Source organism: Trachurus japonicus, chromosome 4 (genome assembly GCF_045865225.1).
Source record: "Trachurus japonicus isolate A0001 chromosome 4, Traja_1.0".
Classification (NCBI taxonomy): domain Eukaryota; kingdom Metazoa; phylum Chordata; class Actinopteri; order Carangiformes; family Carangidae; genus Trachurus; species Trachurus japonicus.
The window spans coordinates 35,861,648-35,884,887 of NC_140910.1; the positions used below are offsets into that span (position 1 = coordinate 35,861,648).

The following is a 23,240-nucleotide window of genomic DNA, read 5'->3' on the forward strand; positions in this document are numbered from 1 at the left end:
AGGCGTATCGATTTTCTGTTCGACGGAGGAGTGAACATACCGTAGATGACCAAATAATCGCCCGCGTGCAAATACGCGCCTGTGCTCAGCCGCCGGGGTCCGAGCTCATTTGGCTTAATAAACGCCGGTTCAATTAAACGCCCGGGCGATTTAGTGTTTACCATAGTCTTGCACAGAAAACAAAAGTTTTTTTTAACAGCGCTTCACCGGCTCTCATTTCATTTCATTTCATTTTCCTTTATTTGTTTGAGAGGGACAGTGTACATTAATGAACATTTTAAAAAGATAAAATGTAAATGCACCCAATTATAGCCAATAGGCTAATTTCCGTTGGCAGTCCCCCTGCCGGATGGAGCATGGCAATGACACCTGTAATAAAGGTATACAAATGAAATGCAAATACGCACCTGGTTCTTATAAACGCCTGTGCTCCAAGTCGATTTAGCATATTAAACACCCGGGCTAATAAATGGTCATCTACGGTAGATAAGATGGAACCATACCGAGGAGAGGAGAGCCTTATAGATCAGCAGCAGCCAGTCAGTTTCTCTCCGGCTGCTCAGAGATGTTTGGCCACCTGGACTTCAAGTAGAGCTGACTGAGTGAGACGACCACAACCAGAGAAAAACCTTAATGCACTGGGATGTACAGTGTCCAAAGCTGCTAGGCTTTTAGACGAAGCACACATGATGTACAACACATCTCCATAGTCAACTACCGGTAGGAAAGTTGACCACACAAGCAAGTTACACACTCGCAGAGAGAAACACACACGATTTCTATAAAAGAAGCCAACCTACAGCCTGAGTTTTTAACTTTAGTTTCCAGTCAGATTATCTGGATGTTTCAGTCGGATCTACTGTAACTAACACGTTCACATGAACTTCAGTCGTCCAGTTACAGACGGATTAAGGTCATGTGACCGTACTGACTGAGACACACAGATCATCTCTGATGTCCCTTCAGAATAAAGCTCCAGATCATCTCTGATGTCCCTTCAGAATAAAGCTCCAGATCATCTCTGATGTCCCTTCAGAATAAAGCTCCAGATCATCTCTGATGTCCCTTCAGAATAAAGCTCCACATCCACTCAGACTACAGTCCACACACTGGATGGTTCCAGGCCTGAGTTGTTTTTTAATCCAGAGTTTAATATTTGTTTATTAATTACAGACTAATCTGTGTCATTGTAGGAAGAATGATTTATATATATTAACAATAATGAAACCCTGTGTGTTTCAGCCCGTGTCTGTGACGGCTCCCAGCTACAACAGACACAAAGCCAAGAGGACGACGTCTCCGGTGAGAAAACTCCTCTTTTATTCTGAAATCTGCTCTGAATCAGTGGCTGTGAACTCCTTATCAGACTTTAGACTTTAGACTTCCTTCTTTGTTCCTTTTCTTCTTGTTTTCATTTCTTGAGTCTTACAGATGAGATTGTCCTGCAGGGACAAATAAAGTTTTTTATAAATTGAATGTGAGTGTCTGTGAGTCCAGCAGCGTCCAGCAGGGGGCAGCACAGCCTCAGCAGCAAGGTCCAGCATCTGGGACACACACTTCCATATCACTACTTCCAACAATATTTTCAAGATAACTCAAACATTCAGTCCAGAACAACTGGGCAGTTGAAGCTGCTGCATATCCCACTCTGTTGCACCACTAGAGTTTTACAGTTTTACATCAGATATAAAGGTGGAACAAGTATATTCACCTGACTAACAGCTTTCCCTCCCTATCCGTCTAGAAAAGGAAATTAAAAGATCATCTGTTCGCCATGGGATTGTCTTAATACTCTTTTTAACAGTTGCCATTGTAATTCATCTTTTGTTTCATTCTCTCAATTCTTTTCATTTATTTCAATTTATCTCTTGAGCCATTGCTTAATTACTATTTAGGTTATTTTGTTTTAATTTTTTTTTTTCTCTCATTAATTCATTTGTTATTTTATTTCGATAAGATACATTTAATTTTACTTATTTATTTTATGGTGAGGTTCTGGATAAGCCTCCTAGGGTTTCTAACCTCTCCAGCACTGATTCATTGTAGTTTATCATATATTACACTGCAAAAACTCAAACTCTTACCAAGAATATTTGTCTTATTTCTAGTCGAAACAAATCTCATTCTACTTAAAATCAGACTCATCACATTAAAAGCAGCTTGTTTTTAGACACTTTTTACTTCTTTCAAGCAGATTTTCACTTGAAATAAGTAGAAAAATCTGACAGTGGAGCAAGTTTTTCTTTCTTATTACAAACACAAAAAACTTGCTTTCACTGGCAGATTTTTCTACTTATTTCAAGTGAAAATTAGTTTGAAACAAGTGAAAATGATGTAAAAACAAGTTCATTTTTAGGTGATGAGTCTTAGTTTAAGTGGAAAGAGATTAGTTTTGACTAGAAATGAGACATTTTGACCAGAAATAAGACAAATATTCTTGGAAAGATTTAGAGTTCTTGCAGTGTATCTATTGTATATTTCTTTCTCCATGTGATATACTCCTTGTTTGTAATATTTTAAAGTGCAAACAATAAACAAACCAACAAGCTCTGGACGCTGACCCACGTTCGTTTGTTTGTTTCCTCTCCTGCAGAGACCAGGACTGGCTCCGCCCCCCCTGAGGCAGCCCCCGCCGCCCTACAGACCCCCCAGCCAGACGGGCTCCGAGCCCAGCTCCGACCTGGACCAGGCCAAAGGTCAGTAGCACCCCGACCTCACGGTGACCTCACGGTGACCTCACGCTGACCTCACGGTGACCTCACGGTGACTGTTGTGGCTGTCTTTCTTTCAAGAGTACCCATATGCAGGGACATGGGCGCCGCCATTAGCCCAGATCCAGACCGGAAGTCACGACCGGAAGTTGCTCTTCTTCATGTCTATCATTTCTATGTAGATAAAAAAAAACAACTCAGTAACTCAATGGTCCATGATAAAATATTGTTTTCCAGCGGATATCTTAGTTACAACATGATTGAGCTATAAAATATTTTTTTGCATGGATCGTTTATTAAGTTATTGAGTTATTTAAAAAATGCTGCTAACGGCTAACAGCTAGCGCCGAGCGGCTAACGGCTAGCGGCTAACAGCTAGCGCCGCTCCTGCTGACAGCAGACCAGGAGAGAGAGAGAGAAAAACTAAATGAAATGTGGTTGGTGGGTGCTTTGGTTGGGTTTAGGCAATGAAGAAAGAGTTGGTTAAGTTTAGTAAAAAGAGCAGGTAGAGTCTAGACAGGCCAGAGAGAGACGAAGAAGAGCAACTTCCGGTCGTGACTTCCGGTATGGATCAGCTGGGCTAATGGCGGCGCCCATGTCCCTGCACACAGGTCCCTCTCCTTTCTTTCAACAAACTTCAGCCGCTGAGGAACTTAAAGCTGTTTTGTGACGCATCCAAAAACTCCACGATGGGTCCACGATCAGTTTAAAGTGTTTATTGTGACAAAAATCAAAAAGAGCCGACAAGCAGTTGTATCAAAAGGGAAATGAATACGTGCCCTTTCAATAAATAATAATAATGATACTGATGAGATGATAAGGTGAAAATGATGGTGAATTGACGGTCAACAAAAAATATATGAGCTTAGTTCTCTCTCTCTCTTTGTGTTCGAGACTCCCGCCACCACACACACACACACACACACACACACACACACACACACACACACACACACACTAAGTAAAGAAAATAACCACACCCCCTCAATGTGTGAACGCAAATGACATCAACGCAATGACGTCAAACCTACAGCAAAATGGCAGGCAGAAATATATTTTAGCTTCTACAGTGACCTCACGGTGACCTCACGGTGACCTCACGCTGCATTCACTGACCGTCGGTCACCTCACCACTGCTCTGTGATAAAGATACAGATCTGATACGGGACAGAAGTAGAAACCCTCTACATCGACTCAAGACGATGACGACGACATACACAAGAACAAAACACAAATACAACGTAGAAAAAGAAAAAAAAACTTCAATAATCAAGCAAACATTATATCACTTAAATACAAATAACTAATAATCAAAGATAATCTCCCACGTTACCTAAATACGTGATTAAGTGAAATAAAACCAAGTTTTATTGATCACTTTGAGACAGTTCCTGTTGAACCTGAGGTAGATGAAGTAGATAGATAGATATAACTTTATTAGAATTTATATAAACAAATTTGAAGCAGAAGAACTGTATGGATTTTCTCCATTTTGTATCAGGATAATTGTGTGTGTGTGTGTGTGTGTGTGTGTGTGTGTGTGTGTGTGTGTGTGTGTGTGTGTGTGTGAGAACAGAGTTGACTCATCCAGCCTCAGACAGACTGAACGTGACCATCTGGACCAGAGAGAGAGAGTCTGTTTGTTGGCTTGTAAACACACACACAAGCTGTTGTCTTAGATCATTTTCACTTGTTTCAAACTCATTTTCACTTGAAATAAGTAGAAAAATCTGCCAGTGAAAGCAAGTTTTTTGTGTTTGTAATAAGAAAGAAAAACTTGCTCCACTATCAGATTTTTCTACTTATTCCAAGTGGAAAATTTGCTTGAAAAAAAATAAAAGTGTCTAAAAACAAGCTGCTTTTTAAAATGTGATGAGTCTTATTTTATGTATAATTAGATTTATTTTGACTAGAAATGAGACATTTTGACTAGAAATAAGACAAATATTCTTGGTAAGATTTTGAGTTTTTGCAGTGCATTCACACTCTGGTTTCCAGTGCAGACGAGCAGGACAAATATACAAAACAAAACTGATATGAATGAATATATATAGACTACACAGTAAAACACAGGAAGCAGATCAGAAAACAACACGTCCAAACAGAGAACAGGAAATGAGTGATTGATGATTTAAAAAGACTGAAGGGGATGAAGGATGAGTGAGCTCAGCTGGAACTAGTGTTGATGTGTTTTTAAAACCACCACGTCTCATTTTGTTTGTCTGGTCTGTACGAGCAGGTCGTCTGACTCGTCTCCACGTTTAATGCAGATTAATTTGATCCATTAGAGCCTTAAACAGCCGTGACAGCAGCTTCCTGTGTGTGTGTGTGTGTGTGTGTGTGTGTGTGTGCGTGCGTGTGTGTGTGTGTGTCTGTGTGTGTGTGTGTGTGTGTGTGTGTGTGTGTGTGTGTGTGTGTGTAGCTCTGGTGCAGATGAGTGGGTCCACTGGAGGTCTCAGTCATGATGTCATAGTGATGTCACCTGAGTTCCCACTGCAGCTCCAGTGTCTCTCAGAGTTTCACTTCCCCAGAGTGTCTCAGTATTATGTTGCATTTATTTAGCCTTTATTTAACCAGGTAAAAAAGACCCGTTGAGATGGAGTAGCGACGTAGAGTCATTGTAGCGGTCCCAGTGGTTCTTGGGGTTGAGGTCACTTGGTATTTTGGGTCTTAAAGCAGAAGTAAGTTATATTTTTGTGTTAATCTAAGTCTTAAATAGTTGTATCTTCCGACAGCAATCACTTCTATAGAGTGTTTGGTCTGAAACACGGGTCTGTCAGTCACTCTGCTCTGCTCTGAGCCCAGGAGAAAACTTTCCTTGTATCCTACAACCTTTATCCAATGAGGAGAGAGAACGGCATAAAGGGGCAGTCCTCTCTGTGTGTGCAGCCAAGGGATGCGCCTGAATGTGGTGACGTAGGGACGAGGACCAATAGATCCATGACGAGGGCGGGGGCTGCTAACTCCATCTGCTGACAGGAAGTTAGACAAAACCACCAGATCACTTAGGCCCAATTCCAATCCGACCCCTCACGGACTCACTGACTTAGAGGCGCGTTCACGGGAAGTCCGTGAGTGTGTGAGGGTTGTTCCGTTGTCAGATCATCAAGTCAGTGAGTCAGTGAATGAGCCCTTACTGCCCCCTTACCGTAAGTCAGCACCGATGCTGACTTTGGGTAGGGGAATTACCCACAGTTCATAGCGTTGTGAAGTCAAACCATAACACATGGGGTGCCGTCGGAACGCAAGTGTTAAAAAAAAGAAGAAATTAACACACGTGGACAGAGCTCCGCCAGTCTCTTTATTGTTAATGGACAGGAGCCAAAAAAAAGGAATAAATAAAAAGAAAAGAAGCAGTTTACTGTCAGTATATTAACGTGCAGTTTGTGATTATTGATGATGATTTGATCAGATCTGATCCAGGAATATTTTGTTTTGAGTCCGCCTCCCTCGCACACCTTGTGCGTATTGAAAGTACAGTAAATTATCGGTCCAAGGGCGGAGTTAAAAACATTTTGTTGTCAAGGAAACGTGTCGTGAGAGTGTGTAAGTGCTGTTCCATTCATGTTTACAGCATCTGGACCCTCACAGACTCTCACACTCTGTCACTTACAGCTGACGTCACTTTAGTCAGTGAGGGTTCAGGGCTTTAAGGAGGCTTTAGGGGGCGGATTGGAATTGGGGGTTACTGAAGCTTTATTACCTCACTGAGTACCCATATGCAGGGACAAGATGGCCGCCATAGCTCAGCTCATCCATACCAGAAATCCCAACCTGGGATTTAGACGTGAAACATGTTTAATCTACATTTTTATTGCAGGTGACACATTGAACTCACTTTTATCTCACTCATCTAAAAACATAAACTTTTCAAAGTATTGTTATTTAATCTTTTTAAAGTCTTATTCAAGGTACTGGGGAGATGTTGGGCCGTGTCCTAGCGCCCTCTATTGACCAACCACCACTCTGTTTGTTGCATTGGATCAAAGTGTCAGTTTATTTCAGAGTTTCTCTCCTATATTTATCACATTGCAGTGTTTAATTGTCTTGTGTATCTCATGTTTATGGCTGATTGTTGGATCGTCCTGCGTCTCTCAGTCTCTGTTTGTCTCTGAGTGTCTAAAGATTTGATTCCACCTTGTTGCTTGTTCAGGTCTGTTTCTATTTCTAGGTCTGTTGTTGTTGTTGTTGTTGTTGTTGTTGTGAGGCAGCCCAGTGTTAATGTGTGTGTTTGTGTCTTTCAGGCCTTGTTTGAGCAGCAGTCGTGTCCATCGGCCGTTTCACCACAGTGGAGCATTTTCTCTTTATTATCGTCGTTCTCTCTCCCTCGTTTCTTTTCATCTCTTCTCTTCGTCTCTTCTCTGGTTCTGGTTCTGGTTCTGGTTCTGGTTCTGGTTCTGGTTCTGGTTCTGGTTCTGGTTCTGGTCTGGGTGCGTTTGGTTCGGTGCATTTGGAGCGGGTGGGGCTGCTGGTTTGGAGGTTTTAGTGGTTGGTTTTGTGGCTGCTGGTTTTCTCCAATCTACCAAACATCTGGCTCTGATCTGATCTGATGTTTTATCTTTTGATTTTGATTTCTTCCTCTTTTTCTTTGAGACAGAATAAACACAAATAACTGAACCTGGTGATCTTTGGCTGATTTGGGATCTGGTTTTTAATCACTTTGACTCAAATGACTGGGATGAATAAACAGACTCAGCAGCTCTGCAGCTCTGCAGCTCTGTTATGTTAGAAACACTGAGATGAACCCTCCATCAACCTGTGATCAGACACTGAGCTTCAGCTTCACTTTAGTTGAATAAATGTTTTCATGTGTTGTTTTAATTGTTGTTAATTTTAACAGATAAATAGATGTCATCATGTTTCTTTTTTTTGTTTGTTTTTTACTGAATAAAACTTGTTGATGAAACCAACATGAACTAAAGTCTGAGCAGATTCATTCTCTCACACCGACCTGGTCTGGTCTGGACTGGTCTGGACTCACAGGTGTGAAACTAAACCACGGTTCAGACTTTGTTTGTTTTTTGGGTTGGAACTTTAGATTTAAAGATTTAAAGGGATAGTGCAACATTTAGTCAAATTGTCCTCTCACCATAATCCCTATAGTCACAGCAGTAGGTTTATTACTTATTGTCTGAAGGGTTTTCACCAGGTGATGATAAACTATTACCTTGGAGCTGCTGTTGGTGCGCGGACTGTGTTTATACTATTTCATACATATTTTGTCTGGCACCCAGCCTTTAGATTTTGGGATGTGCGTGCTAGGGCTGACCCAAAAACATCGAAGCTACAAAGCTTCGTTCGTTGCCATGGTAATCGATCTTTAAGTCCGTGATCGATTGTTTTTTTTTTTCTTCCTTTTTTCCTTTTTGACACCAGTTCTCATCGGCACTTGTTACATTAAAATGAGTCGGCTACTTGGCATCATGGAAACCTGCCTGGTTTTGGAGATATGCAGTGTTTGTTTGCCAGTACTTTCATTATTTCCGCTATGATCACACCCCCCCCGCCCCCCCCCCCCCGGAACACGTTAGGATCGTGCACCCCACTGGCCGTCGAACCTTTGATTAAAATCGATTTTATGTCCGTGAAGCTTCGATTATCAAAATATGATAATCGGGTCAGCCCTAGTTCGTGCATTCTCTATAGTTTTTCATCACCTTTAATTATGGGTGCATGTTGTTTTGAGATGGGCGGGGCAGAGACGTGAGCTGCTCAGTGAACACAGTGGAGGTGAAAAGTAGCCTACAGTTCAGGCTGCATTTCCCTCTACAACAACTCTGTGTGGTAACGTTGTGTTATTATCTCATAGTGTGGTGAATGTGCAGCTCACAACTTGTCCACCAGAGCGTTGTGGAGTTGTTGGATTGTGTATTTGATGAGTTTGATGAGGGACACTAGGGGACCTGGACCGTTCACTGAGCAGCTCACGTCTCTGCCCCGCCCATCTCAAAACAACATGCACCCATAATTAAAGGTAATGAACCTATACTGCTATGACGACTATAGGGGTTATGGTGAACTGTCCCTTTAACATGAAGTTGATGAGGAGCCAGGTTCACAGCAGAGCTTCAGTCGTCTTCTCCGTTGCTGCCGGTGACGATGAAGCAGTTGTCACACTACAGCCAGGAGCTAGTTAGCGTAGCATGGTTAGCTTAGCATAGTTAGCTTAGCGTGGTTAGCTTAGCATAAAGCTACAGCCCAAACCAGGTTCAGTCGTTAATGTTTCAGCCGCACGGGGCAAAGAGTCAAATCTGATGTTGAGGAGCCACAGTGAAAACCACACAACACACACACACACACACACACAGGTCCTCTGAAGTGTGTGTGTGTGTGTGTGTGTGTGTGTGTGTGTGTGTGTGTTGTGGCTTTGCTCCACTGCTCACTGCTCACACTCTGACTGATGACTGACAGCTCAGTGAAGAGAGGAAAAGATGTTTTTAAAGGTTAAAGGAGGATGAAGAGGAAGAATAAGCAAAGAGAGAAATCACACGGGAGCTTTGGAGGGTTGACAGGGTGTGTGTGTGTGTGTGTGTGTGTGTGAGTGTGTGTCTGTGTGTGTGTGTGTGTGTGTGTGTGTGGGATTGATCCTGTCTGAGCTCTTTTTCTTTACTCTTGTAGATTTTAAGGCGAGAGTCTCGACAGACGACTTCATCGCCTCTTAGAGCAGCTGCATTAACGTGACCTCAGGTTAGAATCACCATCAGAGAGCAGCAGCAGTAACATGTTGTTGACTTTAACTTTTCCTGCGTTGTGTTACACATGCAGCTGTTTGTGCACAAAGTCACGTCTTACTACACATACATAGTTATTTACTTAACTCTTTGAGTGCCAGCCCTTTTATAAAATGGTCAGTGCCATGTGCCAGCGTTTCGGGGCATTTTGAGTAATATGTCAAGACCCAGAGAGTATTTTGTACTATGACTCTGAAAACACCAAACAGCTCAAAGGAAAGAGGAGACTCTCTATTTAACTAGGGAACAAACCATTTGTTTGTACCTTGTTCCATTCTTGATTTATCTTAAGTTGAATAGAGCCTGGTTGCACCAAAAAGACCACTTTTTTTCTAGAAAGCTGAGAAAAATGCATTTTTGTGAACGAGAGTCTCTCAAGAAAAACAGTGATTTATCCGTTTTAATTTTGGCTTCAAAAACATGTCAGACATCTGAACATTTCATTTCACATGTTTTTTCATTGTACAAAAAAAACAAAAAACTAAAATACAACAAGTAGGAGTCTTACTCTGCAGAGTGATGCCTGCTCTCCTACTCCTCCTGCAGTTGCTGCCCCCTCGCCCTCTCCTAACCCTCTCCTATTTTTCTTGAGACGTATATATACGTCAATGGCACTCAATGAGTTAATATCTTTCTTCATTTAATGAAACACTTGGAAGATAATTCTGTTTTTACTTACAGGTATAGTACGTAGGAATTCCCCCCATCTAGCGGTGCGGTTGCATATCTGAACGTATTCTTGATGTTGCATTCAGGTGAAATGGGGCAGACGTCAGACAGACAACAGACGCTGCATGTAACAGGATAAACAACGTCTATAGGTTTTAGTTTTGAATGCAGTGATTATTTTATAGTTTTGCAGCTTTATCTGTCTCATTTGTTTTCTATACAATTTTAAAGTGAAAACAAACCTGTTTTTTCTTTTTTTTATGTATCGGCTATAAAATCTTGTTTAATTATAATAGATGAAGTCAATCCAAAGTTAAGGCTTATTTACATTCATCAAAACAGATTTCTGTCATTTAAACAACTCAGACTTGAAGTTTAAAGGTATAGTACGTAGGAATTCCCCCCATCTAGCGGTGCGGTTGCATATCTGAACGTATTCTTGATGTTGCATTCAGGTGAAATGGGGCAGACGTCAGACAGACAACAGACGCTGCATGTAACAGGATAAACAAGCGTCTATGTAAACAAGTGACAACATGTTGTCATGGTGATGTGGTATTGTTTTAGTAAAATGACATCCGGTTGGTTTGCCGACGGCCGTCTGCCTGACTGCACCTGAATGCAACACCAGTGCCTCCGTCCTTCCTCACACTACACAGTGGTGACGGTTTTAACAGGCCGTTTCCGTGGTTACCTACGGTCACGATGCAACATGGCCGCCTCGGTTCGGTTTCCGTGGTTACCTACGGTCACGATGCAACATGGCCGCCTCGGTTCGGTTTCCGTGGTTACCTACGGTCAGGATGCAACATGGCCGCCTCGGTTCGGTGCGTCGCCCACTTCTGTATTTGTAACGACTTGTAACAACTCATTCTAAGGAACCAGAAAGCTTTCATCTGGATGCAGCTGAGATTCACCTTCAGTCAAATACGGATTCATGAAAGACAGGTTTGATTTTTGATCATAAAAAGACAAAGAAGTTACAGACTGGGCCTTTAAGCTGCTTTCCCACTAAAATTATCGGGTCGATGCAGGTTTTTTAAACGCAGGTCGACCCGCTAACAATCGGCATTTGGCTCCTTTCCCACTGACCAAAACGAGCCGTATGACGGACGTCCGGCTCAACACGTCAGTTAATCAGACTGTCGCCTCTTCTTTTTCAATCTTTTTTGGTCAGCGATGTTTGATCTTTTGATCAAATCCCAGTCTGGAATGCGAGCAGAGTTTTTTCTTTTGGTACGTGATATGTTTTGTTATTTCTTGCTCGATGTTACACTGCAAAAACTCAAAACCAAGAATATTTGTCTTATTTCTAGTCAAAACTAATCTCATTCTACCTAAAATAAGACTCATCACATAAAAAGCAGCTTGTTTTTAGACACTTTTTTTAACCTATTTTCACTTGAAATAAGTAGAAAAATCTGATAGTGGAGCAAGTTTTTCTTTCTTATTACAAACACAAAAAACTTGCTTTCACTGGCAGATTTTTTCTACTTATTTCAAATGAAAATTAGTTTGAAACAAGTGAAAATGATCTAAAAACAAGTTCATTTTTAGGTGATGAGTCTTATTTTAAGTGCAAAGAGATTAGTTTGGACTAGAAATGAGACATTTTGACAAGAAATAAGACAAATATTCTTGGAAAGATGTAGAGTTTTTGGAGTGTATGACGTGGCGTCACGTAACGCTCAGTGCCGTCACGTAAATTAGCGTGTTGACCCGGGTCTGGCGTTCCCACTGCAAGACGATCGGAGCCGATTGAAGCCGATTTTAACCCGTCGCTCGCCGAGACGTTTGACGTGTCGACGCGGCTCGGTGCCGTTCCCAATGACACCAGAGGCCGATTGTTAGCGGGTTGAAACCATTTTTTTGGCCGTGGGAAAGGGGTATTATTGATACGTCATGTTTGATGCTGCATCCTCACGATATGGATCTGCAGAACAGCATCAGTATGCACACACACACACACACACACACACACACACACACACACACACTGGTAGCAGCTTCAATAACAGATTGTCTGCGGTGATAATGCTTGTGTGTGTGTGTGTGTGTGTGTGTGTGTGTTGCATAAGTTTCCCGATGCCTCAGCTGCTTAGTCCTTGACCTGATTGCACACACACATTCATTCACACACACACACACACACACACACATTCGTTTCCAGTTCAGTGCTGGTTCAGTTGTTGGTGTGAAGCTCTGAGCCTCCAGTGGCCCAGCGGCAGCAGCAGGAAGTCACACAGCAGCCGGCTCATTGTCCTGCTTTAATACACACACACACATATCCACACACACACACCGGGTCCTTTTGAAGTTTATTAAACCCCCCCCCCCCCCCCCCCCAGGTGGTGCAGCTGTCCTTGAGAGGAGGATCAGTCCCTGTTTCTCTCTGTGGCCTTGTTTCATTTTGTCCTGTTCTGGTTCTGTCTCCGTCCTCGGGCTCAGGCTCAGACTACATGATGTCGCCTCGCTAACGCCGCCGCCGCTAGCGGCCTCGCTAACGCTGCTGCTGCTGCCGCCGCCGCCTGAATGTAAATGAGTGTAACTGACCTGGGTCAGATCCACACTCAGGCTGTCTTTACTCTATATGGTTTGTAATGGGAAGGGAAGGGAATGGGAAGTTTTGGTGTTAACCCATAGTAGCCTATGCTTTACAAGTGCTGTATAACCATGTTTGTAAGTGAACTTCCTTTCACCCTGTGGGAAGTGGTACTTAGTTAATCCTTTTGATGAGATTGATTGATTTGACCAGACAGAGTCCACTCAGGACAGGTTAAAGGTCAGAAGCCAGTAGAGCAAGTACAGACTTTTTACTGATTGGAGAAAATGGAAGTGGAAGTGTTACTCTTCATCTTTAACCACCTCAGTCCTCAGAGGACAAACCCCTCCTCTTCACCTTGACCATTAATCTCCGCATACACACAACTGATGATTAGTTGTCTACGTTCCTATGAATGAAATGCTCCAATCAGATTCCTGCTCTTCAGAGGATGAACTAGATTGGACGGCACCATGAAACCTCTCTAACCTCTAACCTCTAACCCTGTGATGTGTTGAAGGTCAGATTAGAGTCTTCCTCTCGTCCTCTCGTCTCCCCCGTTTGTTTAAACTGCTCCACGACAACAACTTCCTAGTCACAGTCATTACAAAGTTAATTAAATCAGATGAAAGTTGATTGAGTCTGTAGGGAAACTGGGTCGTCGCTGCAGCGGCGACAGCGAGACAAACAGAATAGAAATAGAAACCTGAGCAGGGACACGACTGCAGCTCGGTTTGGTGTGAAGGAAGGTGGCAGAGTGGGCGGTCCTTTAGCGGAGTGGGCGGTCCTTTAGCAGAGTGGGCGGTCCTTTAGCGGAGTGGGCGGTCCTTTAGCAGAGTGGGCCGTCCTTTAGCAGAGTGGGCCGTCCTTTAGCAGAGTGGGCGGTCCTTTAGCAGAGTGGGCGGTCCTTTAGCGGAGTGGGCGGTCCTTTAGCAGAGTGGGCGGTCCTTTAGCGGAGTGGGCGGTCCTTTAGCAGAGTGGGCGGTCCTTTAGCAGAGTGGGCCGTCCTTTAGCAGAGTGGGCCGTCCTTTAGCAGAGTGGGCCGTCCTTTAGCAGAGTGGGCCGTCCTTTAGCAGAGTGGGCCGTCCTTTAGCAGAGTGGGCCGTCCTTTAGCGGAGTGGGCCGTCCTTCAGATTACTTCAGTAGAGTGGGAGGTCCTTAAGTAGATGGTCGGTGAGTGCTGGAATAAGAGAGTAACGTCACCTCCATTGACTCCCGTGGTAAGGGTTTAAGGGTTTAGGGGTTTAAGGGTTTAAGGGTTTAGGGGTTTAAGGGTTTAAGGGTTTAAGGGTTTAAGGGTTTAGGGGTTTAAGGGTTTAAGGGTTTAAGGGTTTAAGGGTTTTGCGCCCCTAGTGGCAGGATATGGGTATTGCAAAAGCGCCCAGAAAACCCATTCACTCCAATGTATGTGTGTTGCCCACTGGCTGGTAAATTGATGAAAACGGCCGTGTTTTTGTTTTTAGGTGTCTTGGTCATATCAGATTATACTTAGAATTTGTTTATTACAAAATGTAGATTGAAACATTCATGTTGACAACTGTTGTTTTTTTTACTATGTGTTAATGTTTATCTGTAACGGTGCATTCACACCAGACGCGAGTAAAGTATTCACCTCGCTCTACTCGCTCGAGTTTGCCCGCTGGAATATTTGTTTTTACTCGCGGCATTCGCGGGAATATTTCGCTTGAGTTCAATATTTTGAACTCAAGCGAACGGACGAATTTCACGTTTTCGCTTCATTCACGTCGCGCCATTCGCGTCATTCGCGCCGCTGGCACAAATTTGCGTCCATTCGCGTTTGTACATTGACTTTGTATGTAATCTGGTTGTGCGAAAAATTCGCCTCACGTCCGGTGTGAACACGCTGTAAAGGATCCTCAATGATGCTATTAACGTGGGTGATCTATAAATGTCCTTAAATTATTGAAAACACCACACTGCTCATTCACCAACAATGCAGAAATGTCAGTTCTTTAGTAAAACCCATATTCCTCCACCAGGAGGCGCTGCCATTGGACCAATGCTGTCCTTACTCTCTTTTACAGCGCTCTAAGATTACTTAAGTAAATTGGGCGGTCCTTCGTGTGGTCCAGACCTCCTCTGGATGTGTTGAGTGATCAGATCTCCTACGTGTCCTGAATGCGTCAATGACCTGAGACAGATGTTGATTCCAGGTGTGAAGAGGAACGAGGTCACAGAGTTCTACAACTATAGAGCTGCTCTTCACACTGCAGCCACGTTAATTACCCTTCTCTTAATGACTACACACACACACACACACACACACACACACACACACACACACACACACACACACACACACACACACACACACACACACACCTACACACACACACACACACACACACACACACCTACACACACACACACACACACACAGCGTTCACTGCCTTTGCGGCATGAAACATCTGTTACTCCACTGACATTTCTTTCTTTCTTCTTTTTTCTCCACCTCTCCTCCTCCTCCTCTTCCTCCTCCCCCCCCTCCTCTCCCTCTTCCTCCTCCTCCTCCTCCTCTCCCTCCTCTTCCTCCTCCTCTTCCTCTTCCTCTTCCTCCCCTCCTCCTCTTCCTCCTCCCCCCCCCCCCCTCCCCCTCCTCCTCTGTTAAACTGCAGTGTTTTATTTATCTGCAGTATCTCTGTGAAGCTGTTGTCCAGCTGCAGGTTTCTGCTTCTTCTCCCAGACTGTTTCTCTTTCTCTCTCTGTCTCTCTCTGACTGATTCAGATTTTGGTCGTTCCACAGATCTTTATGAAAAGCTTGACTTCCCTCTGAGCTGCTGCAGGTTCACAGTTATTTATTCCTCCGTCCTGCTCTCGGGGAAACCAGACGAAGCACTGCGGCTCCACTTTCTGCAACCAGCAGCACATCGTGCAGCTATAAAGTAAAGTGCAGACTGAGCATGAACACAGCCACATTTCATCCCTGAGCTGTGTTGGTCTGATCGCCGTCCGGGCTGCAGGACGCTGCTGTTGACTGGGCTCAGTTCAAAGTCAACTGTGACAAGCAAGATTACCCATAAGCCATTGCACCTTGCTGGAGCCCAGCTCTTAGGGGTTTAAGTTATAGGTTTATAGGCTGGTGTCACTTACATAAACCTCAGGTTGAGAAACTCTTGAAAAATATCCAATTAAAGGCCCCATGGCATGAAAAATGTGATTGTGGTTATGTTTTGGTGCTTGGGGAGGTCTCTGGGCCACGTATATAGATGATATAGATGTATATAGATGGTATAGATGTATATAGATGATATAGATGTATATAGATAGATGTATATAGATGATATAGATGTATATAGATAGATGTATATAGATGATATAGATGTATATGGATAGACGTATATAGATGATATAGATGTATATAGATAGACGTATATAGATGATATAGATGTATATAGATTATATAGATGTATATAGATAGATGTATATAGATGATATAGATGTATATAGATAGATGTATATAGATGATATAGATGTATATAGATAGACGTATATAGATGATATAGATGTATATAGATAGATGTATATAGATGATATAGATGTATATAGATAGACGTATATAGATGATATAGATGTATATAGATGATATAGATGTATATAGATGATATAGATGTATATAGATAGACGTATATAGATGTATATATAAAAGTGCACAGCATGGGCCTTTAAAGTACATTTGAAACATGAAAATGTGCAGTTCATTTGCGATGAATTGAAATGAACTTTGCAGCACAAGTCTTCACATCAGAGTCAGGTCTGCAGCTGGCCACATCTGGGACCTTCCTGGAGTATGATCTTGGAGGGTCCATGCGTCTTTGAGAATCACTTCTATAGAGTGTTTGGTCTGAAACACGGGTCTGTCAGTCACTCTGCTCTGCTCTGAGCCCAGGAGAAAACTTTCCTTGTATCCTACAACCTTTATCCAATGAGGAGAGAGAACGGCATAAAGGGGCAGTCCTCTCTGTGTGTGAATGTGGTGACGTAGGGACGAGGACGGGGGCTGCTAACTCCATCTGCTGACAGGAAGTTAGACAAAACCACCGGATCGCTTACTACTGCTTTAACCAGAGAGAGAGAACATACAGAAAACATGTTTTATTCACCTTTATGTGGACGGACTGACAGACCTGGGATCAGTGGGTCGATCGCGGATCATTTAATAAAAAGGCTAATGCTGAGATTGTGTCCTCACACAACACTGGCCCCAAACCAGCACTTTAAATGTAACAAGACACTTAAAGGGATAGTATCATTTTTTTAAAGTGGGGTCATATGATCTCCAAATAGCCCCTAAGTACTTTAATTGCAGTAGAAGACTCTCTGCACTCCTCCCGTTAGCAACGCCAGCCCATAATAGCCCTGCCCAGAGATTTACAACATACAGTGTTGTGAACAGACCCAAAGAAACGGCCTATTTTCACGGCCTAAAAGAGGTTTTACCTGAAAAATAATACACAGTTCCATTGTTCACTATAATATAATTTTTTCAGGAAAAACACAGTTTTTATTTGGACCTAACCAACTGCTGATCGGCGGGCGCTAACCCTGGGCGGAGGGATACGTGAGTTGGTTAGGTCCAAATAAAAACTGTGTTTTTCCTGCACTTTGAAGGGCTGGAAAAAATTATATTATAGTGAACAATGGAACTGTGTATTTTTTTTCAGGTAAAACCTCTTTTAGGCCGTGAAAATAGGCCGTTTCTTTGGGTCTGTTCACAACAATGTATGTTGTAAATCTCTGGGCAGGGCTATTATGGGCTGGCGTTGCTAACGGGAGGAGTGCAGAGAGTCTTCTACTGCAATTAAAGTACTTAGGGGCTATTTGGAGATCATACAACCACACTTTAAAAACATGATACTATCCCTTTAATCTGAACGGACTCTCTCCAGTGCAGCTGCTGCAGACTCCACTGGGTTAAATTCACTTCAGTGGCGACAAAACCAGTTTGTCACACGGTCCAGTGCTGCTGGAAACCAGTTCAACATCGACCAGCTTCCATTCTCCAACAGCAGGGGATTATACAGAGAGCTGTGTGTGTGTGTGTGTGTGTGTGTGTGTGTGTGTGTGTGTGTGTGTGTGTGTGTGTGTGTGTGTGTGTGTGTGTGTGTGTGTGTGTGTGTGTGTAAGTGGTCTTAATTGCGGCTGCTCTCTCTCTCTCTGGCTTGGTTGCGTTTGATTTGTGAGTCATGCGAGGCGGAGGGGAGGTGCCGGTGTGAATGGTGATAAGGACACAATCTCTGCTGCCATTGTTGTGTGTTACGCACTAATTGAATGTTGATGAGGTTTTTGCCTCTGTGCATATCCATGTGTGTGTGTGTGTGTGTGTGTGTGTGTTGTGTGTATGGAAAGGCACTCATGCATTGGTATTTTGTGTGTGTGTGTTGGATCAATAAGCTATCATAACAGAACAGTTGGCTCTGCCTGCATCAGCTCCCCGTAGACACTGTGTGTTTTTGTGTGTGTGTGTGTGTGTGTGTGTGTGTGTGTGTGTGTGTGTGTGTGAGAGTGTGTGTGTGTGTGTTGCTGCAGATTCATCTCTGCTTCCTGTCCTCATCTATCCTCCACCCTTCTATCTCCTGTGATTGCTGCAACACACAGGCAGAGTCGTCATCTCCGTGCTGAGTGGATCATTTGTCGCTTATTTGTGCTTAATATGCAAATCTTCATATAAGCAGCGGTTCATAAAACGAGGACTCGGGCTCTCAGGAGGTCCACGAGTCCTTGATCACACTCCTGGATCAGAGGGGTTGGGGGGTTTGGGGGGTTTGGGGGGTGGATCTCAATATCCTTGAGGTGCTTGAGGTTGAAGGGCAGCTGCAGAGAGGGAGCTTGAGAGATAAGTGAGGATGTTGTAGTGTCATGCTGCGTTCAAGACGACTCGGAAGTCGGAAAAAAACGAGCTCCGAGTTGTAAAAAATGAATTTCCTAGATTCTCTAAAGAGGTTGGTAAAGGGTCATTCCAATATAAAGCCCCATTTGATTGGAATAATCTCCCTCCTTCTTTGCGTTCTATTACCTCTTTTCATTGTTTCAGGAGGTCACTATATTTATATCTTAAAACAAACTGCTCATGTTTTTAGTTAATTACTTAATTGATTCTTCCATTGTTATTCTTTCTTTCTCCATTTTGTTATTTCGTTATTCCTACTATGTTATTTAATATTTCTATTCTGTTAAATTTATGGGGGTAGGGGTGGTATGTGGGAGTGTGTGAGCAAGATGTCTGTATTTGTTGTATTGTCATGTTATGTATGTCTACAATGTAATGTAGTGTATTGTTGATGTTGTGTGTTCTATGTATATGATTGTTCAGGGACCCCCTTGACAATGAGATGCTACATCTCAAGGGGCTATCCTTTCATAAATTCACGACAACATCAAAACATGGCGGCCCTCGTCTTAAACGGTTAGAATTTAGACATTTTAAGTTATTTGTTGAGGTTTTAATGCATATTTTTGTGTATCATTGCAGTTTATACGTTTATATTCAGATGTGATTGTTGTATGGTGTGTAATTGTGATTCCTCGTATGTGACGAAATAAGGTTTAACAGTTATCAAGGCTGTAACATTCTATGTGCACTCATCTGCAGCGTCTCCTCTCCTCCAAAATAAACATCATTTACTGCTGCATTTATTCATCGTATTCAGCGATGAGCCACAATACGCCAAACTTCCTTCAGGTATCCATGTTTTTTTTCTTCCGAGTTCCTGCAGCGTGAACGACGCAATGATGTCGGAAGTCGGAAATTTCCGAGTTGGGAATCCCGACCTCCGAGTTGTTATGAACGCAGCATCAGTGTACATGAAGTGCACATTAGCTTTAAGGGGGAAGTCACAGTGTTTAAGGAAGATTATGAGGTCTTAATGTGTTCTTAAAGCTATGCCTTTGTTGTAGATAATTGCAAGGAGATATGTGGACTCTTCAAGATGTGAGAAAGTCTTGGACAAGGCTGCGGACATCGATGAAGAGGATTGAAGAGGATTGGAGGTTCAAGAGGTGGTTGATGATGTTTTTTTAGGAGGATCGAGGTTGAGGTGCACATGTAAAGTTGAAGTACCAGAAGTCAATGTGTTTAAGAAGGTTCCATGAAGCTTGAGAGGTCTGAATATGCAAATATGGATTCTTAAAGCCACGACTTCGACTTAGGAGGTCTTTGGAGTCTTCATAGAGGATGAAGGATGTGAGAAACTCGTGGAAATCTTTGACAAGGCCACAGACACGACGACGAGGACCATCTTGAAGGAAACTCCAGAGATGGCTCAAGATGTTGAAGGTTTTGACAAGTAGTAGTAGTAGTAAACCTTTATTTTACCAGGCAAGAATTGCTAAGAATACATTCTTATTAACGCAGTGGCCTGGTAGGAGGTGAAGACCTCCTAAGGGGAAGGGAGAGGGGGAGTAACATTAAAATATAGACAATAAAAGCACATAGCTACAACAACAGTGACACAAAAGAAGAAAGAATAAAGACATAATGCAATGACATACCACAGAATGACAGTTAGTTTGACGTACAGTGACTTCTTATTCACTTTTTAAAAAGCAGTTAAAAATACATCTCAACTTCTCTTGAATTTCCCGCTCTTTCCTCTCTCTCTTTCGCTCTCTCCATATCCCACATCCTTACTTTGTCTCTTTATGAGTTTAATTAATTCATTTTTTGTATATTATCTCTATTGTCTTTATTTGTTACCGAATCACTTTGCATTTTGTCTCTTTATTTTTTTCTCATTTCTGTTCATTTTGCTCATATAACATTGATTATGTTGCACTTTATCTCTTTTTTTTATGTTTATTTGTTAGCCATAGAAATTTGTCTTGTTGTAATTTGTTATAGGGGTGGAACCTATGTACAAGCCAACCGGCTTCGTTCCCTCCTTGCACCATTGAAATTTGTGTGCTAAATAAATAAACTCGAAACTCTAAACAACAAGTAACGTAAGGACAGAGACACTAAAAGTAAAAACAGTGATACTAGACAACCATAAATGAGACAGTAACAAAACAACAACAGTAACAGTCCAGTGACAAGGATCCAGGTGAAGGGTCAGACGGCCTTTAGAGGAATGGAAGTGTCTTTGGGGATTCAGAATTCTCTTCTGCACCAAAGGCTCTTAATGACTGTTTATATATTTAAGGTGGATCACAAGTCCTCTCATAAGTGGAAGCCACCACTCATTTGCCCTTGAGATTACATCCAAGAAGACTCCAGAGCTCTTTGAAGAAATTGCATTCGTTGCAGAAGCCAAAAGGTCTTTGGGAAGAATCAGGACTACCGCAAAGGGTGTCCCAGTTCTGCTTTAGGAGGTTTTGGTCTCTGTGGAGGTTAGTGATGTTTGAAACATGCTTGAGGGGCAAGGTTCAGTTCCCAAAGAAAGGTTGAGTGGGTGGATGAGGCCCCGATAGAGGTTACATACACAAGTTGAGATGGTATTCGATGAGGAGCATTGTCAGATCCACCCGAATTTGAAACGGAAAGATGTTGAAGGATTTTGGAGGGAGGATTGACAGCATTGTTGGGAAGGTTGCATATAGACAAGAGTTTATTAAAACGTTGTGTCAGCTGCTAAGGATATCATCATCATTAAGGAAGTCAAAGGGTTTTTAATGATCCAGAAGTTCTTGACGCACTTACTTACTTGCTGAAGTGTAGAGAAGGTCAATGTAAAGGAGGTTTTGGTCCTCCTTGATGACCAAATAAGGTGGAGGATAAGGACTTCTAATCCTGGCTATTAAATATCTATGTGCACTGTTGTCTATGACTACTGTAGCTGTGCGCGTTTGCGTATGTAGCCTATGCGCATATGTTCGTATATGTATATGTACATACATCTGTGTGTGAGAATGTGTGATGGTATGCATGTCTTGTTTCTTGCACATGCATTGTCTTTGTTTCTGTCTCTGCTCTGTGAAGCACTTTGGACGACTGTCACAGGTCTTTTTAACTGTGCTATATAAATAAAAGTGAACTTGAACTTGAACTTGAACTTGAGAACATCCAGAGGTCTCTGAAGATGGTTTGAATGCCTACCAAGATGTTGTTGGGCATTTAACAGACACCTTCTAGAGGTCCATGATAATGTCCCATAGGTGTTTAAGGAGAAGATCCAGAGTCCTAGTGAAGGACTTGTCAGTTCTTCAGCTGCTTCCGTCTTATTGACGAAAACAGATCCAGGGATTCAGAAGTCAGAATGAGGGATTTCTAGAAGTCTGTGTCCGATTTTACAAAGAAGAAAGGATCGATGGTTGGAGAGATTCAAGATGTTTTAAAGGTTCTTCAGTAAAGTGATGTGAAAAGTCCTTGAGGTGGATCACAGGTACCCAGGTGTCAGGGGAGGTTGTGGGGAGTAGGTAATGAGATTATGGGCTGGATATTTGTGTTTTACATGGTTCCCAAGGTGATTTGGGTTTTTGTCAGCGATCCAGATTTGTCTGCACTCGAGGGAAACACCTTCTGGACTCTAAGCTGCTACTTTTTCTCCGCCTCGGTGTCCCAGCTCTCCTCTCTGCTGCACCGCGACACAAACGTAACGCGCTCTGTGACCCGTAATCTTTTGTTTATGACGGATTAGACGACACAAACACAAACGGCGTAACATGGTATATGTTTTTGTAAGGTTTTCCACCGCTCCATTTATTGATGTTTCACCGGCTTCGTTGTAAACAGATGCACATGGAGGAGAGGAGCGTCACCAGAACAGACTATCACAGTCCTACTGTCTTTGACACAAGCCCTTTGAGACAAACTGTTTGTAAAAACGGGCTATACAAATAAAATTGCCTTGCCTTGCCTTGCCTTTCTGTTACAACATGAAAACCTGACGCTTAGATTCAAGTGCGGCCTAGATATTATGTATTTTCGGTAACACTTTACTTGAAGGCATCGTCATAAGACTGACATGACACTGTAATGAACGTGTCATAAACATTATGTCAATGTCATAACGTTGTCATTAAGTGTCATTCGGTTTTTGTAGGGTTAGGGTTCGGGCGGGGGTGATTGACAGCTGTGACAGCCAATCGCCGGGTCCTCTCGGGTACCGTAGGACCCGGCCTTTCACAATAAGAGCCCCGAGACCCGAGGCAAACTCCACCGGTTCCGACCTGGTCCCGGAGTCACTTCTTGTGAGTGGACCCAAACCCGAGCCGGGTCGGGTCGGAACCTCGGGTTTTCTGGATGTCGGTTTTTTCCGAAGACCTCTAGTCCGAACTACAAAACGGAGCAGGATGAAGCTGCAGGTCGGTCGGTGTTTTGGTGTTTGTGGATTCATCCGTCTTCAGAAAGCAGTAATGAGTCTGTAAGTTTCCATTCCGGGAGGAGGGCTGGCATGGAGCGAGGAGGAAAAATAGATTTAGATGGAGTGAGAGAGATGGATGAGAGGGAGAGAGGGGGAAGGGGGGAGGAGGAGAGGGGGAGGAGGGGGGAGGCTGAGCAGCAGCAGCAGCAGGAGGAGGAAGAGGAGGGGGAAGAGATGAGAGGGAGAGAGAGAGGGAGTAATCGAGGTTGGAGAGTATAACGGAGCTGCTCGTCGTTCTCTGCCTCAGTATCACAGCAGCCAGCTGACA

The 23,240-nt window shown here is 43.0% G+C and overlaps 1 protein-coding gene across 3 annotated transcripts in view; it reads left to right on the forward strand.

Annotated features, from left to right (window-relative positions):
- Positions 1 to 23,240, forward strand: part of patj (PATJ crumbs cell polarity complex component) — a 193,416-nt gene that overhangs the window by 97,881 nt on the left and 72,295 nt on the right. For all 3 annotated transcript variants that reach the window (XM_085775262.1, XM_085775264.1, XM_085775265.1), the window contains exons 27-28: positions 1,243 to 1,302; positions 2,594 to 2,696. In XM_085775262.1, the coding sequence (XP_085631388.1) occupies positions 1,243 to 1,302; positions 2,594 to 2,696 (163 nt within the window). The remainder of the gene's footprint in view (positions 1 to 1,242; positions 1,303 to 2,593; positions 2,697 to 23,240) is intronic.